The sequence below is a fragment of the Choristoneura fumiferana genome, chromosome 5 (assembly GCF_025370935.1).
Source record: "Choristoneura fumiferana chromosome 5, NRCan_CFum_1, whole genome shotgun sequence".
Lineage (NCBI taxonomy): Eukaryota > Metazoa > Arthropoda > Insecta > Lepidoptera > Tortricidae > Choristoneura > Choristoneura fumiferana.
The window spans coordinates 17,578,776-17,591,763 of record NC_133476.1 but is presented as its reverse complement, the minus strand read 5'-3'; the positions used below and the strand labels follow the sequence as shown (position 1 = coordinate 17,591,763).

Sequence of the window (12,988 nt, the reverse complement as noted above, 5' to 3'; positions counted from 1 at the left end):
CTTGGCAATGATGGACATTCCAAAAGCCCTCCGGCTACCAGGTTCGATCGCTTAGGTCGATCAATTCGCAAGGAATTCTAGCTCCTTAAGATTCGATCAATCGAACTACGAAGATTTGTTATTGCTTATAATTCGATCAATTTCGATTAATCGAGGAATTTTAAGTTAATTTTTCTAGGTTCTATTGATTCAACCACTTGTACTTAAAATAGCGAACTCCGCACAATTCGACTCTTCAATCGAACCATAAGGACCTTAAATTCCCCATGGTACGCGATCGAGCCTGGCGACCGGAAGGTTCCAAAAAAGCTAGTATATTATAGTTTATAAAAAAGTGTCATGAAAACGAGCCCTTTGCGGCCTACTTTGCAGAATAAACGTTTTGAATTTTGAATTTCGGTTATACTTTAAACTCTTACCCCCTTATTCATAAACGACAATCAAACCTATTTTAGTTAAAATGCCGCTTAAATTAGTTTGTCCTTATCTTCGAATAAACGAGCATAAATGAACGAATATCCTGCTCAATTTTACTTTTTATTATGTTTTTTTGTTACTTTTTAATTAAACAAGAAGTATTATACAAGTTTTTATGGTATAGAATTGGGTTATTTATACCTAGCTAAGTTTTAAAGATGTAAATAAAACTTTGGCCGACTAAAACCTCTTTAGTCTGAAATAACGTACCAACTTACTTTTTATAACCAATGTCATAACTCCCGTGAGAAGAAAAATTATACGTAAATCCATAATTCCCGTGGGAACAATTAAGGCCATTGTCCTTTAGTGTACAGGCATGGAATAACATCATTGACGAGCAAGTGTGATGAAAAATACTAATATAACTATGCCGTTTTTGAGCTTAACCCATTCAGTGCCGTTGACGCCCATCGGCGTCTTGGTAGACCCTCATGTGATGCCGCTGACGTCGATGGGCGTCAAATTTAGCTTTCCCTGAATGCCGCTGACGCCGATGGGCGTCTGTTCTGCAGAAGCGTTGGCATCGCACGTAATCTGGCGCACGGCAATGAATGGGTTAATGAATTCGTTGTGAGATGCACTTTGGCTACAAATCACTAAAAACTATGAAAAAAAAACAACCGACTTCAAAACCTTCAAAATAATTTTCTACTATTTTGAAGTCGATGCCTCAGCACGAGCTAGCAGGAGTGATTGAAGCACAATATATATATATAGTACGTAGGTGAGGTAGACGACTATATAGTTCCACTCCTGCTGGCTCGTGCTGAAGCACTGACTTCAAACTAGTAGAAAATGATTTGCAAGGTTTTTAAAGTCGGTTCCTTTTTTTAGGGTTCTGTACCCAAAGGGTGCCAACGGGACCCTATTACTGAGTCTCCGCTGTCAAGAGCATAAGTAGGTATCGAAAGAGTCATCCTAATAGATTTGTACGACGGCTCTAATTACACCATAACCAGAGTTTTGGACATACATTTGGAATTTTGACGCAGACTTACTTGAATACTAACATTATAATATTGTCATTTTGCAATAAGGTTCTGCTACAATAATAAACATCCGTGATCGCACATCCCTACCTAAAAACATTATTATATAATTATATATGTGTGTGTATCATGGAGTAAACCAGTATTTACCAGAAAGGAAGATTAATGTTTTTAGGTACGGATATATATATATACTAGCTTTTACACGCGTAAACTATTCGAGTTGCAATTGAAATTTTCGGGATTTTACAAAATTCCCCTGGAAATTTCCAAAATTTATATCGTGGTCTTCATTGAGGTTGTGTGTGAATAACTGTACAAAATTCAAAACTCTAAACCCAGTGCTAAAATTTCAAAATCCCTATCCAAATTCAAATTCATATCATTTATTCAGTAAATAGGCCGCAATGGGCACTTTTACACGTATTTTTTTAAATACCAGCACTTTCGGAAAGACCATCATTGCCAAGAAGAATGCGCCGCAAGAAGCTTGGCAGAAAGTCATTTTTTCAAATAAAATAAGTACAAATAAAATACTTAAAAACTACAGTAAGACAATTAAAGAAAAAATTTAATATAATAACAATAATACACGGATGTATGGGTCCCTTAGTTACAAAACTATCCCGTGAAATATCGGATAAAAAGTAGCCTATGTGTTATTTCCAGCTACCTACATACCAAATTTCATGGCTCTAAGTCCAGTGGTTGTTATTTAGATTTTATCCAAGTTATCCCGTAGGATTTTTATCCCTATCCCGTGGGAATATCGGAATGTAGCCTATGTGTTATTTCAGAGGTTCAGCTACGGCTCTAACCCAGCGGTTGTTATTTCAAGATTTTATCCCTAGGTATCCCGTGGGAATATCGATTCAAAAAGTTGACTATGTGTGACATCAACTACCTACATAAAATTTCATGGCTCTAAACCTAGCGGTTGTTATTTCGAGATTTTATCCCTATCCCGTGGGAATGTCAGAATAAAAAGTAGCCTATGTGTTTTCCATCCACTACCTACATACTAAATTTCATGGCTCAAAGTTGTTATTTCAAGATTTTATCCCCTAGGTATCCCGTGGGAATATCGGGTCAAAAAGTCACCTATGTTTTATTCCAGACGTCCAACTACCTACATACCAAATTTCATGACTCTAAGCCCAGCGGTTGTTATTTCGAGATTTTATCCCTATCCCGTGGGAATATTATCCTATGTTTAATCCAGGTTATAAACTAACTTTCCGCCAAATTTCATCCAAATCCGTCCAGCCGTTTAAGCGTGAAAAAGTAACGTAGGATTACGACGATACGGTAATACGACGAATCAGGAACAATTCCCACAATCGTCTGAGCCGACTGAAGGTCAGACGGACTGGCCTGCAAATTAGCATTAAGGGTATACGCCATACGGCCCTGCCCCGCACCGTGCCACATATTTGTCTTGTCTAGACGCCCGAGATTCCTCTGTGGTTGTTTATGACACTGTGATGTGGAATTCCGAAAAGTAACGCCTATTCAATCGGGTGACACTCTTTCCCGGCCCGGATAATACCGGGATGGAAATACCGACCCTGTTTTACGTGTACAGGCCCATAGAAGCTCTTGTCAGTTTCTGAATGACATCATCGTGAATGACTCTACCTATAATTTTTCCAGAATATTTCACGTCATTGCAATCATTTAACTACTTTAAACCTGTCATTGTGCACGGAGTGTAAAGAATTTGAATTAAGAATATAAAACAAGATGTCTGTAATCTGTATGTGTATCAGTCAACCAATGTTTCGCTTAATAGTTACAAATGTCATTATGTTAAATTAGAAGAGTAAGTTGAAATACAATTGTAAATAAATACAATTTCATTTTATCGTCATATTATACAACTAGAACAAAAACAAATCAAATAAAAAAAAAACAGTTAAAAACAAACAAAATCATTGAAAAAAATAGAACAAATTTATAATCATAACACGCAAGTGATAGTACCAAAGTGAAGGACTATCAAATAAAACAATATTTATGCTTTTGAATACGAAGGAACTTTATTTGACCAATTACAGACAAATGCATTAAAATTAGAGTTGTGTAAGCAGTCAAGTTTTACATGTTCAGTTGTCTTTAGTAATTGAAATAGTGCGTTATATTTAACATTTTGCGTGATATGGTTTAGTTTAGACAATAAAATTATCATTTTTATCGTGCACCTTATTAAGTTAATAAGATATGAACTTAGTAAATTGTAAATATCCTGTTATAACAATATTAAGATATAAGATTTATTATTTAATATAGAAATATTAGGTATCAGAAAAGATATCTTGTATATTAAATTCTTGTAACATGAATAATAGAAAATATGAATACATTTCTTAGGACTAGTTTACAAGATCACAAATTCAACACTCACACCTAGCATCAAAGGACAGAACATTTTGGAATACCACAGAATGGAGACAAATACTTGCAAATATTTAATCTGATTATGTATATTAGTAGAATGCAATTGCAATACTCATACACGGTACTTCCTTATTATATAAAATACTTGTTCAATGTTAATCCATGTATGATTATTAAGATCATAACATAGGGATAGAATAATGCAGTTAAATTTATGCGACTAAGCTCTCACAGCTGAAAATTAAAATTTTACGATATAATTAAAATAGAAAACTTAACATTATATTTATTTACAAATTATTAATAAATTATTTAATTCTGTACAAAATTTAGAAGCTATTAAAACATATTTTAAATATAATCATCGTTGTAATAACCTATCTAAAGAGGAAAGTTGAAGAAAATATACTATAATTTCTTAAATAATATGGACTAATATATAACCTTTTTAGTTATTTGTTTTGGACACTATTCAATTCAGCAGTATAATGTTCCTGATCTTTAATTTTCTTAAATTTGATAGGATTGATTCCACTTTTAAACAATTTATAATAGCCATAGCCATTATCCAAACATTGAGAGAATATATAAAACGATGCATTGTGCGTTATTCATTTAAAGACACCCTGCTTTACAATTTCAAAATAACTACATTTATCTCTGTTATTGATAAAATTGATTCATATTACAACAAAGGAACAATATCTTATTAATGGCGAATTACGTAAATTCGAATTCAATTTAGGATTATTTACAACGATATTTTTAAACCATGATTTTGCACAACCTGTTTCGCTCAGAGATCATTGAAAAATAGGCTCGAAATTGATAAATAGTAACAAAGCTACAATTGACTTTACCTCAACTCAAAAATAAATAGATACTTATATAAAAATCGATATTATGCAAATCATGTTAACGTATGTTTTGTCAATTCTCACAAAAAAACATCAAGAGTGGTTTTATTCTGCTTTCACTATTCATAGCAAAACAAAAAGAAATGAACAAATGTACTTAATAACTTATCATAATTATGTAAGTACCTTGCCATTAAGCAACTCTTAAACGTACACCACCCCTTTGCCATTTATTACATACATACATACATTCATAAAATCACGCCTCTTTCTCTTTTATTAACTATGATTTTTAAAGACTGAATTCAAAAATTTAATTTTTTAACCGGCCTATATTAGAGCGATATGTTGGGCCATTCGCACCACTTCACGTCGAATTTAATCGCAATTTTACAATTTTGGTATCATTATAATAATTAATGAGCTCGTAGATGTTTAAGTGAACGTATCGACTAGATGAGCGATTTGGTATGATAGCGGGAAGACCGTCGTCAGGGCTGTGCGGCCACGCGGTTGCGACGAGCTGACTCCCGCGACGCGCTGTGGACTTCGGCTGTGCGAAGGGTTATGCCGAAGATGTCTTCGTGGTAGCGGTTCTCTTCCTGTGAAGAAATATCAGCTTTTGACGCAAAAGCAAAATATGTAGCAAAATACTACGCTTGGTAATACGTACGAGTATTGAGTTAGGTACTTATGAGATAGCAAAACATCTTTATGCCAAAAGATACAAATAGCTCCATATCCTTCATACTACTTATAAATGAATATAAAATGTAGAAATTATTAATACAGGAAATAAGTCCACTATTTTATTAGCTTTCGTTAATTAGCTAACCACTTTTTGCATAAATGATCTTGAGATTTCTGAGTTTCTCTGGTTTTTCTACATAATGTCGGGTCAAATGTGAAATCTGACCAAATTGTATTGGGACTTCAACCTTCAATACCACGTATTATGATACGTAAACTTTACAATAACAAGACTTTTCTGTGTTATAAGTATAGGGACTTGTTATGGCGATTTGATTGTTCTATGAGTGCCATATCCATATTTGTCTTATCGCTATATGTTTTTACTGAAGGTTTTACTTTAAATTAAAATTACCTTTAACTTTAACATATAGTTCTGCACTTGGTCCTTGGTCATGCTGCTATATTTCATAATGATACCCTTTAATTTCTGGTTAACGTCTTCCGCCATCTTGCAGTCGCCACATACGTAGAAATGTGCTCCCCGATTTATCAATAAATCATGAATTTCTGCGCCTTCCTTTTCTGCTAACTCCTGAACATACATCTGAAATTAAAAGAAACTCAATGAGTGATCAGATCAAGATCAAATTCAAAAGTACCTATGACGTCTGGTGTATTTATATTTTCATACCTTGGGGATATTCTTCTCTCTTGACAATGCAAGAAAAACTCTGGATAAGACTTTTTCTTTCAAGGCTTGCTCTTTTTCCTCTCGGTACAGATCCATAGTCTTCGTTCGGCATCCAAAGAATAGCCAGACTGGACCAGCGTTTGGACGGGCTTGAGCGTTCAGCAAAGCTCTACGATGGTGCCAAAAGCCGCGGAAAGGTGCAATGCCGGTGCCAGGCCCAATAAGTATTAGAGGCACTGAGAGATCTTCAGGCAAGTGGAAGTTAGGAGCGCTGTAAATAATGCATTTTATTTAAAAATCTCCTTCACAAAATTTCCCAAAAGAGGATTGCGGGATGGTACTGGGAATAAGTATAAAATATTACCTTCTGATGAATAAGTAGACTTTATCGCCAGGCTTGCGGTCCATGAGATAGTTTGAGCAAACGCCGTAGTGAACGGGACCTTCTCCTTCTGTTAAAAAATAATTTGTTTAAAACACTAATCTATAAGAAATAGTAAACTCTTGAACAACAAACAAAGTTAGGACGATGTTCTTACCTTGCGTCCTGTAAGTGACGACAGCAACGGTAAGATGTAATTTTTTTGGATGCGCAATAGGCGATGATGAAATCGAATAGAATCTCGGTTGCAATGGCGATAAGAACGCAGCCAAGAGAGAGGCGTTTGGTCTTGCAGAAGGAAATTGTTCCAGAACTTCAGGCAATGTCGGGAAGTGGAAATGACGCCAATCTTCATATGCTCCTGGATCCTGTACGAAAAAGTAAAATGCTCGTAATATAGCATTTATTTGTTTTTTTTTTCTAATGTCAGCTTACAAAACAATGATGATTGTACATCATAAATAATAAGCGACACAGAAACACGTTACGCTTACGTTTGTAGTCTAAAATAATAATAAATAAAAAATATCATATTTAAATGCTTACAGAGGCCAGCAAACTCAATTGAGTTCTTTCGTCTTCGTTTTCACAGGTCGTGGCTAAGTACTGTAATAGTATCGTTGTAGGAGGTGTTGTGATATCCAAAAATCTTGTAAATAGTTCACGGACAGTCACAACAGGAAGTCTTTCATGAGGCTCCCAGGATTTTACTGGTCCTAGTGAAAAGAAAATTCGGTTACGTCCTCACATGTCAGGTACAATACAGTATTTTAATATTTCGTTTTATGGTAGCTTATCTTACCACTTGATGTATGCGTTTCCTTCATAAGTTGCAACTGCAGCGGTTCATCGTATTCAGAAACATCTTTTAACCGAGCTAATAAAACATCCACAAGCTCTTTGCGGTTGCAAGCAATTATGCCTACGTGATCTCCAGGATCATATTTTATTTCATCCTGGAACATACAATTCTTAAACTTCTCAAATTGCTCGAAAAAATTTGACGAAAGGAAAGAAAATGTACCTAGTTTTGATTTAAATAATACCTTTGGCTCCATTTCGATGAAAATAGTAGATCTTTCCGCCGAATCATCACCCAAATCCTTGTTAGCCTTCACGATACACGTAATCAATTGTCTGTTGAGAGTTGACTGTAGTGCAACAGTTAAAGACGGTGCATTGGTTTCTGGATTGGTGAATCGGACCGTTTCTTCACTCAGTGTAACCGTTCCTAGAGCTCTTTTAGCTTCTTGAAGCGTTTCATCGTCATCTAAGCAGAATGTTTCGCAGGCAACCTACAAGACGAAAATGATTTGGTACTTGTTAATGTGTCATAATCATAATTTTTTTAACGTGGCATAAAATATAAAATGTCACCTACATTAAAGACACTCGAAGCCCATTTTCTAAACGCCTGGTCCTGACCACACATCTCATCACCAGTTGCCACGTCATGAATTCTTTCACCACCAAGATCTCCTAACAATTTGTCCACATATTTGCCAAAATTGCAGAAATTTGGATACGCACTCGAACCAAGAGCGAACACGGCAAATCGGACATTGCTCAGTGGACCAAAGCTGTCTATGGAAGCTGTGTCTGTTGCGCTACCTAAAATAACATTATGTGTATAAAAAGCCATGTAATGATAATTCAAAACGTTGTACATCAATATAATTCTATAGTCATAATTTGCTTTACCTTTAAGTGATTCCAGTCTATTTAATTGTTTAGGATTCCCAACAGTGAATTTTTGCAATTCTATTTGGCTGTTTGCCTTAATAAACGATTTAGGTGTTGGCATATTTTGATTCCTGAAATAAATCAAACATTCAAGTTAGGCATCTGTTAATATTAAACAGAAATGGTTTTAATAATATTATTGAGGGAGTTAAAACACTATTATTACCCAGCCTCTTCAACTTGATCCGCGTACAATATTTCGCAAAGATGGTCTCCAAAAGCCTAGAATTAAAAAGATTTTAAAATAAAGATAGAAAAAACGAATAATTTAATGATCTAGTTTGAAAACTATAATACTCACAACACCATTTTCTGGAGGGTCACCGTTTCCAAAAGTCGACGTCACAACCAACAAAAGTGCTTCATGCTCTATCGATGTTATATCATAGTCCGCCATACAATGAACCTTAAACAAACACAGGTTTAATTTATGCTCGACACTTGTTTCATTAATACTTTATCTAGTTAGCAAGCTAATGAAGTACCTGTGCATTAAATGCGTGTCCGAAAATGACTCCTAGTTCCTTTGCGTATTGTTCAGATTTCCCGGTCTCGGTTGCGTACAAAACTGTCGCCTTAATCCGCTTGGAAAGCGCCCGACCGAACAGTTTAGATGTAAATTTGACAGCTCGAGCTATCTGCTTGAAGTGGAACTTTCTGTTTATCGGCTTTTTACCGGTGATTGGCTTCGACTTCTGCCATTGATGAGTCTTCCAGGCTGGTTCCTAATTTACGCAGATGAAGGTTAATATTGCCCTGTCAGTCTTTTGTTTCTTAGTTAGTCAAACAAGATAGTGAATAATAGTGATGAGAGGGGTATCGACAAGTAAAATACTAAGTAAACAAGGATAACGAATAGGTGAAGTTTTGTCTGATTTTGTTGATTGAATCATTGTTTGTTTTGTCTCGTTTTTGAAGTGACTTTAACGTTATCTGATTTTCTTTAGACTGTATGCTTGAGCAAGGAGGTAACGAACCTGATATTCATAAGATGGTCTGAGATAGTACAGTGCCATCTCTTGATGGAATACTGGAGTGATGGACGATGACATCGGAGGAACAATCCATATCCAATCAGCAGGACAGCCCGAACTGTAAAAAATGTTTATCTATAAGAAATGTGACACTAACAGAAATTTCACAAAAGGGTTACACTGAATGTAGAGTAGTACATTGTGCATTAAGGGACGTAAGAAGGGGATTACTAACAAGAGTCTATTAGACGCCGACGTCCGACGCTGGAGGCGGAGGGCTTTTAATGACCCGAGTTTATAATCCCCTTACGGCCCGTGATACACACAATGATTTTCATCACATTGAGAGGAAAAAATGCAAAAAATAAATTATTTTGTGCCCAACCACTTCACAGCACAGCAAAAGCAAGACGCAAAGAAAACAACTGAATAAAATATGGCTACCCGCCAATACAGGGGGCTACTACAAAATTCGAAAATCAATGTTCGTATCGTACCTTCCCTCTCACTCGTATTCAATAATATTAGCGTCAGGAAAACGATATGAACTTCGATTTTCGAATTTTGTGGTAGCTCCCCTGATTGTCACTTTTTTCGAGTCGTCTACCATAGATAATACTAAGAACCGTGTTAACTTTAGAATTCGAAAGGTACTACGCCCGATATGGCCAGATTATTTCAACATGCAAAAAAAATATTAACTAAAATTTTTGCAAAACAATTAAAACATTAAAAATAACGAAGTTTCATGAACCGTGGCAAATGTTTATGGTGTAAAATTAGGGTATTTCTAAGTTTTAAACATGCAAATAAAACGTTGGTTGACTTGAAACCTCTTTAGTCTGAAATGAAGTATCTACATTTTTTTTAAAACTAAAGTCTCCCTTGGGGAGGGAAACTATACGTAAATCCATAATTCCCACGGGAACAATGGAGGCCATTGTCTTTTAGTATACAGGCATGGAATAACGTCATGCATGTAAATTGTTGTTATCCTTTGGTAAGCAGGCAGATTCAATAGCTAATTTTTAAATTTGCAAGCGCAGTAATTTGTGTATAAATCAATTAGAATGTTACTTCAACAAACACATCTAACGTTTATACTTAGATGCTGACTGGTCTCGTAGTAAATATTCCACGTGATTCCTATTACAAAACTGTTTATTATTCTCCGTGGGAGCCGGATTCGAAAATGATACAAAATAGTCTACTAAGAACGATCACACGACATAAATCTATAATGTTTATATGCCCTTCTGCGAACATGTTCATAATATTATTTTGTTTATAATAATGGTGTTCTTAGTTCACAAGACTGCAAGGCCGCGGTGATAATAGTTTTATGGTTTTAAAGTATTAAGATGGCTGCAATTAAGTAAAACCATGCCCGAATTTAAAGTGTTTGTGTTTTGCTCGCAAGGCCATTTTGGGGCTACATAATAGGCGGATATACGGAAATTAAGAGTCAGTAAACCGTTAAGAATTAAGAACTACCGTTTTCTTATCTGTTTTTGTTTTAACTAAGTATTTACTTGACGCGTCATCTTTATAATTGGTGTACCTAGTTATTTGTATACATATTTAATCCCAAGTAAGTAGGTACCATCAGCCAAAAATGTTGTTTACCACACTAAAGTTGATAATGATAATCGTTTGCATGTCACAAAACAATAATGCCAATAGACGTGTCTGTCAACTTGAAAGTTCGACTTTAGCGACATATTCATTTGACAGGAACTTGTTTAAACATTGATAGACCACTTATTTGGCTGATGGTACAACCGATGCTTCTTAAGCAAAGCTTCAATATAGTAAAATAATAGGTAAACGGTGAAGTGAAATAAAACGCTATTATTTGAGTTAAGTATCTCATTCTTCTCAACTGAACTTATTTATTTTGATTATTTTTGTGATTTTTGATCTATTTTAATTTGGTATTTGACATAGGAAATTTGTAATTGTAATAAAATAATTAATCGCCTCTCAACAAAATATTTGCACGCCTGCATGCAGGCTGAATACACTAAAATAAAAATATACAATGTAAGACCTTCCTGTACTGTATTCTGACAAATAAATACTTTTGACTTAGAATTTTGACTTTTGAACTTCTGTTTCAATGCAAAAATTAATACACAAAATTAGGATTCGATTTGTAGCATTCGAACATGGCGGATGTAGACGATATCTAATTTTGGTATTTCTGCTTCTTTGGCTAGTTGAAGTATAATTTTGATAGTGTTTTATGCGGCGATTAACCTTAACAGTGAACAGTGATCACAAAGTTCTATATTGCTCTCGTGTCTGACATTTTTTAATGCGCAAGTGGTCTCCGCGTGGTTTCTGGAATTTTGCTATGAAGTTGCAAAAACTACAATCACCGTACAACATGCATAAGAAGAATATATTTATCTTTAATTTAACTGACATTGGCCCAAGCATTATGGCCGCCATTAAGAGGAATAAATAATACACAAAATTACTTACCGTAATCTGTTCTCATTGTCGAGATGCTTGACGAAACTTTCAGAAGCAGTGTGATGGTCGACTATAGTGGCATTGTGTTGTTGAAAGCTGTGGAGCACGGCTACGTTTGTTTCCACTAGAGCCTTGTCTTTCCAAAGAGTCACAGGCGTCCTTGTATCACAACCCATTTTCTGAGCAACTTTCTGGCAGAAGGAAAGGAAACTATAACTATGAGACAAACGTCAGTCAGCAAAACTATAATTTTAAGATGTGATGATGTATTGTGTATATTGTATGTTGTTATTTGGACCAAAATCTATTTCTGCTTCTGAGCAGATTAGGTTCTTGCTGCTGTCGCATTATAACAGTATTTTTTTAACCTGTCCTCTCCCAGAGGCACAAATTTGTGCCCAAATTCCTTTGATCCTATTATCCTGGGAGATGACAGATTAATAGTTTTAATTTTTGTGGCGCAATCATTATCATTACAAATTTTGACTATTTACCTTTCAGTGCTTAAAAGTCGAGAAGCACAACGATTGGGTGTCCGTTATCTTTATTTGCTACAGCTGCTCTGTCGTAACGTTAGGAATTAGAATTCATCCCACGCCTATTTAATTTGAGCTTATGACTTTGAGGGTCTCGTAGATAATTTTGTTTACACATACGGTCTAAATCTTACGTCAATTTAGTATACCTACTTGTGACCAATGTGACCACTGTGTAAAAGTTTAACATTAAGATTGTTATGTGCTATTCTGGCAGTTTGTATAAATCAACCAGCTTGCTTTTTGCAGCTTTGATACTTTACTGATTTTTCGTGGGAACTATTTTCCCAGAGTATAAATTAACCTTTCTGATATTATTATAAAAAAATACAGCCTACTCGATTCAATAACTCATTTGTAACATTTAAAAAGTAATTGTTGAATCAATTGATTTGTGACAATATAAAGAGCTAAGCGCAATATAATTGGGCAACATTTGCCAAAAAATAAAATTGCTCTCAGTTTACCTGTTAAGATGAGGGTGAAGGTAATTTATCACTACAAAAATTGCTAGTTAAAAATCTGATAGTTTACCTCAAGCATATTCAGACGGTTGCTATCGCAGAAGTTTCTGCATCCAATCTCGGTGCTCATGTACCAGCCGTTGAAGGCGTTGGCGGTGAATTCGATCCCTCCGCAGTCGAACCGCATGCTCGATACGGCTGGCAGAGCGTACCAACGTAGATTGAGGTCTTCGAACCATTCGTACCTAGGCAGAGAATAGGGCTGATAATGTAGGTAATTATAGTATTTTTGAGACATTAAGAT

The 12,988-nt window shown here is 35.3% G+C and overlaps 1 protein-coding gene across 12 annotated transcripts in view; it reads right to left on the bottom strand.

Moving 5' to 3' along the window:
• Positions 1-3,494: 3,494 nt before the first annotated feature.
• The window catches only part of Nos (Nitric oxide synthase), a 163,195-nt gene continuing 153,701 nt past the window's right edge, over positions 3,495-12,988 (bottom strand). For all 12 annotated transcript variants that reach the window (XM_074088189.1, XM_074088191.1, XM_074088192.1 and 9 more), the window contains 16 exons: positions 12,755-12,929; positions 11,694-11,875; positions 9,210-9,324; positions 8,718-8,957; positions 8,534-8,638; positions 8,399-8,454; positions 8,191-8,303; positions 7,871-8,100; positions 7,536-7,784; positions 7,292-7,445; positions 7,036-7,205; positions 6,647-6,857; positions 6,472-6,559; positions 6,108-6,378; positions 5,829-6,020; positions 3,495-5,325 (listed from right to left, as the gene is read on the bottom strand). In XM_074088189.1, the coding sequence (XP_073944290.1) occupies positions 5,215-5,325; positions 5,829-6,020; positions 6,108-6,378; positions 6,472-6,559; positions 6,647-6,857; positions 7,036-7,205; positions 7,292-7,445; positions 7,536-7,784; positions 7,871-8,100; positions 8,191-8,303; positions 8,399-8,454; positions 8,534-8,638; positions 8,718-8,957; positions 9,210-9,324; positions 11,694-11,875; positions 12,755-12,929 (2,662 nt within the window). In that variant the 3' untranslated portion in view covers positions 3,495-5,214. The remainder of the gene's footprint in view (positions 5,326-5,828; positions 6,021-6,107; positions 6,379-6,471; positions 6,560-6,646; positions 6,858-7,035; positions 7,206-7,291; positions 7,446-7,535; positions 7,785-7,870; positions 8,101-8,190; positions 8,304-8,398; positions 8,455-8,533; positions 8,639-8,717; positions 8,958-9,209; positions 9,325-11,693; positions 11,876-12,754; positions 12,930-12,988) is intronic.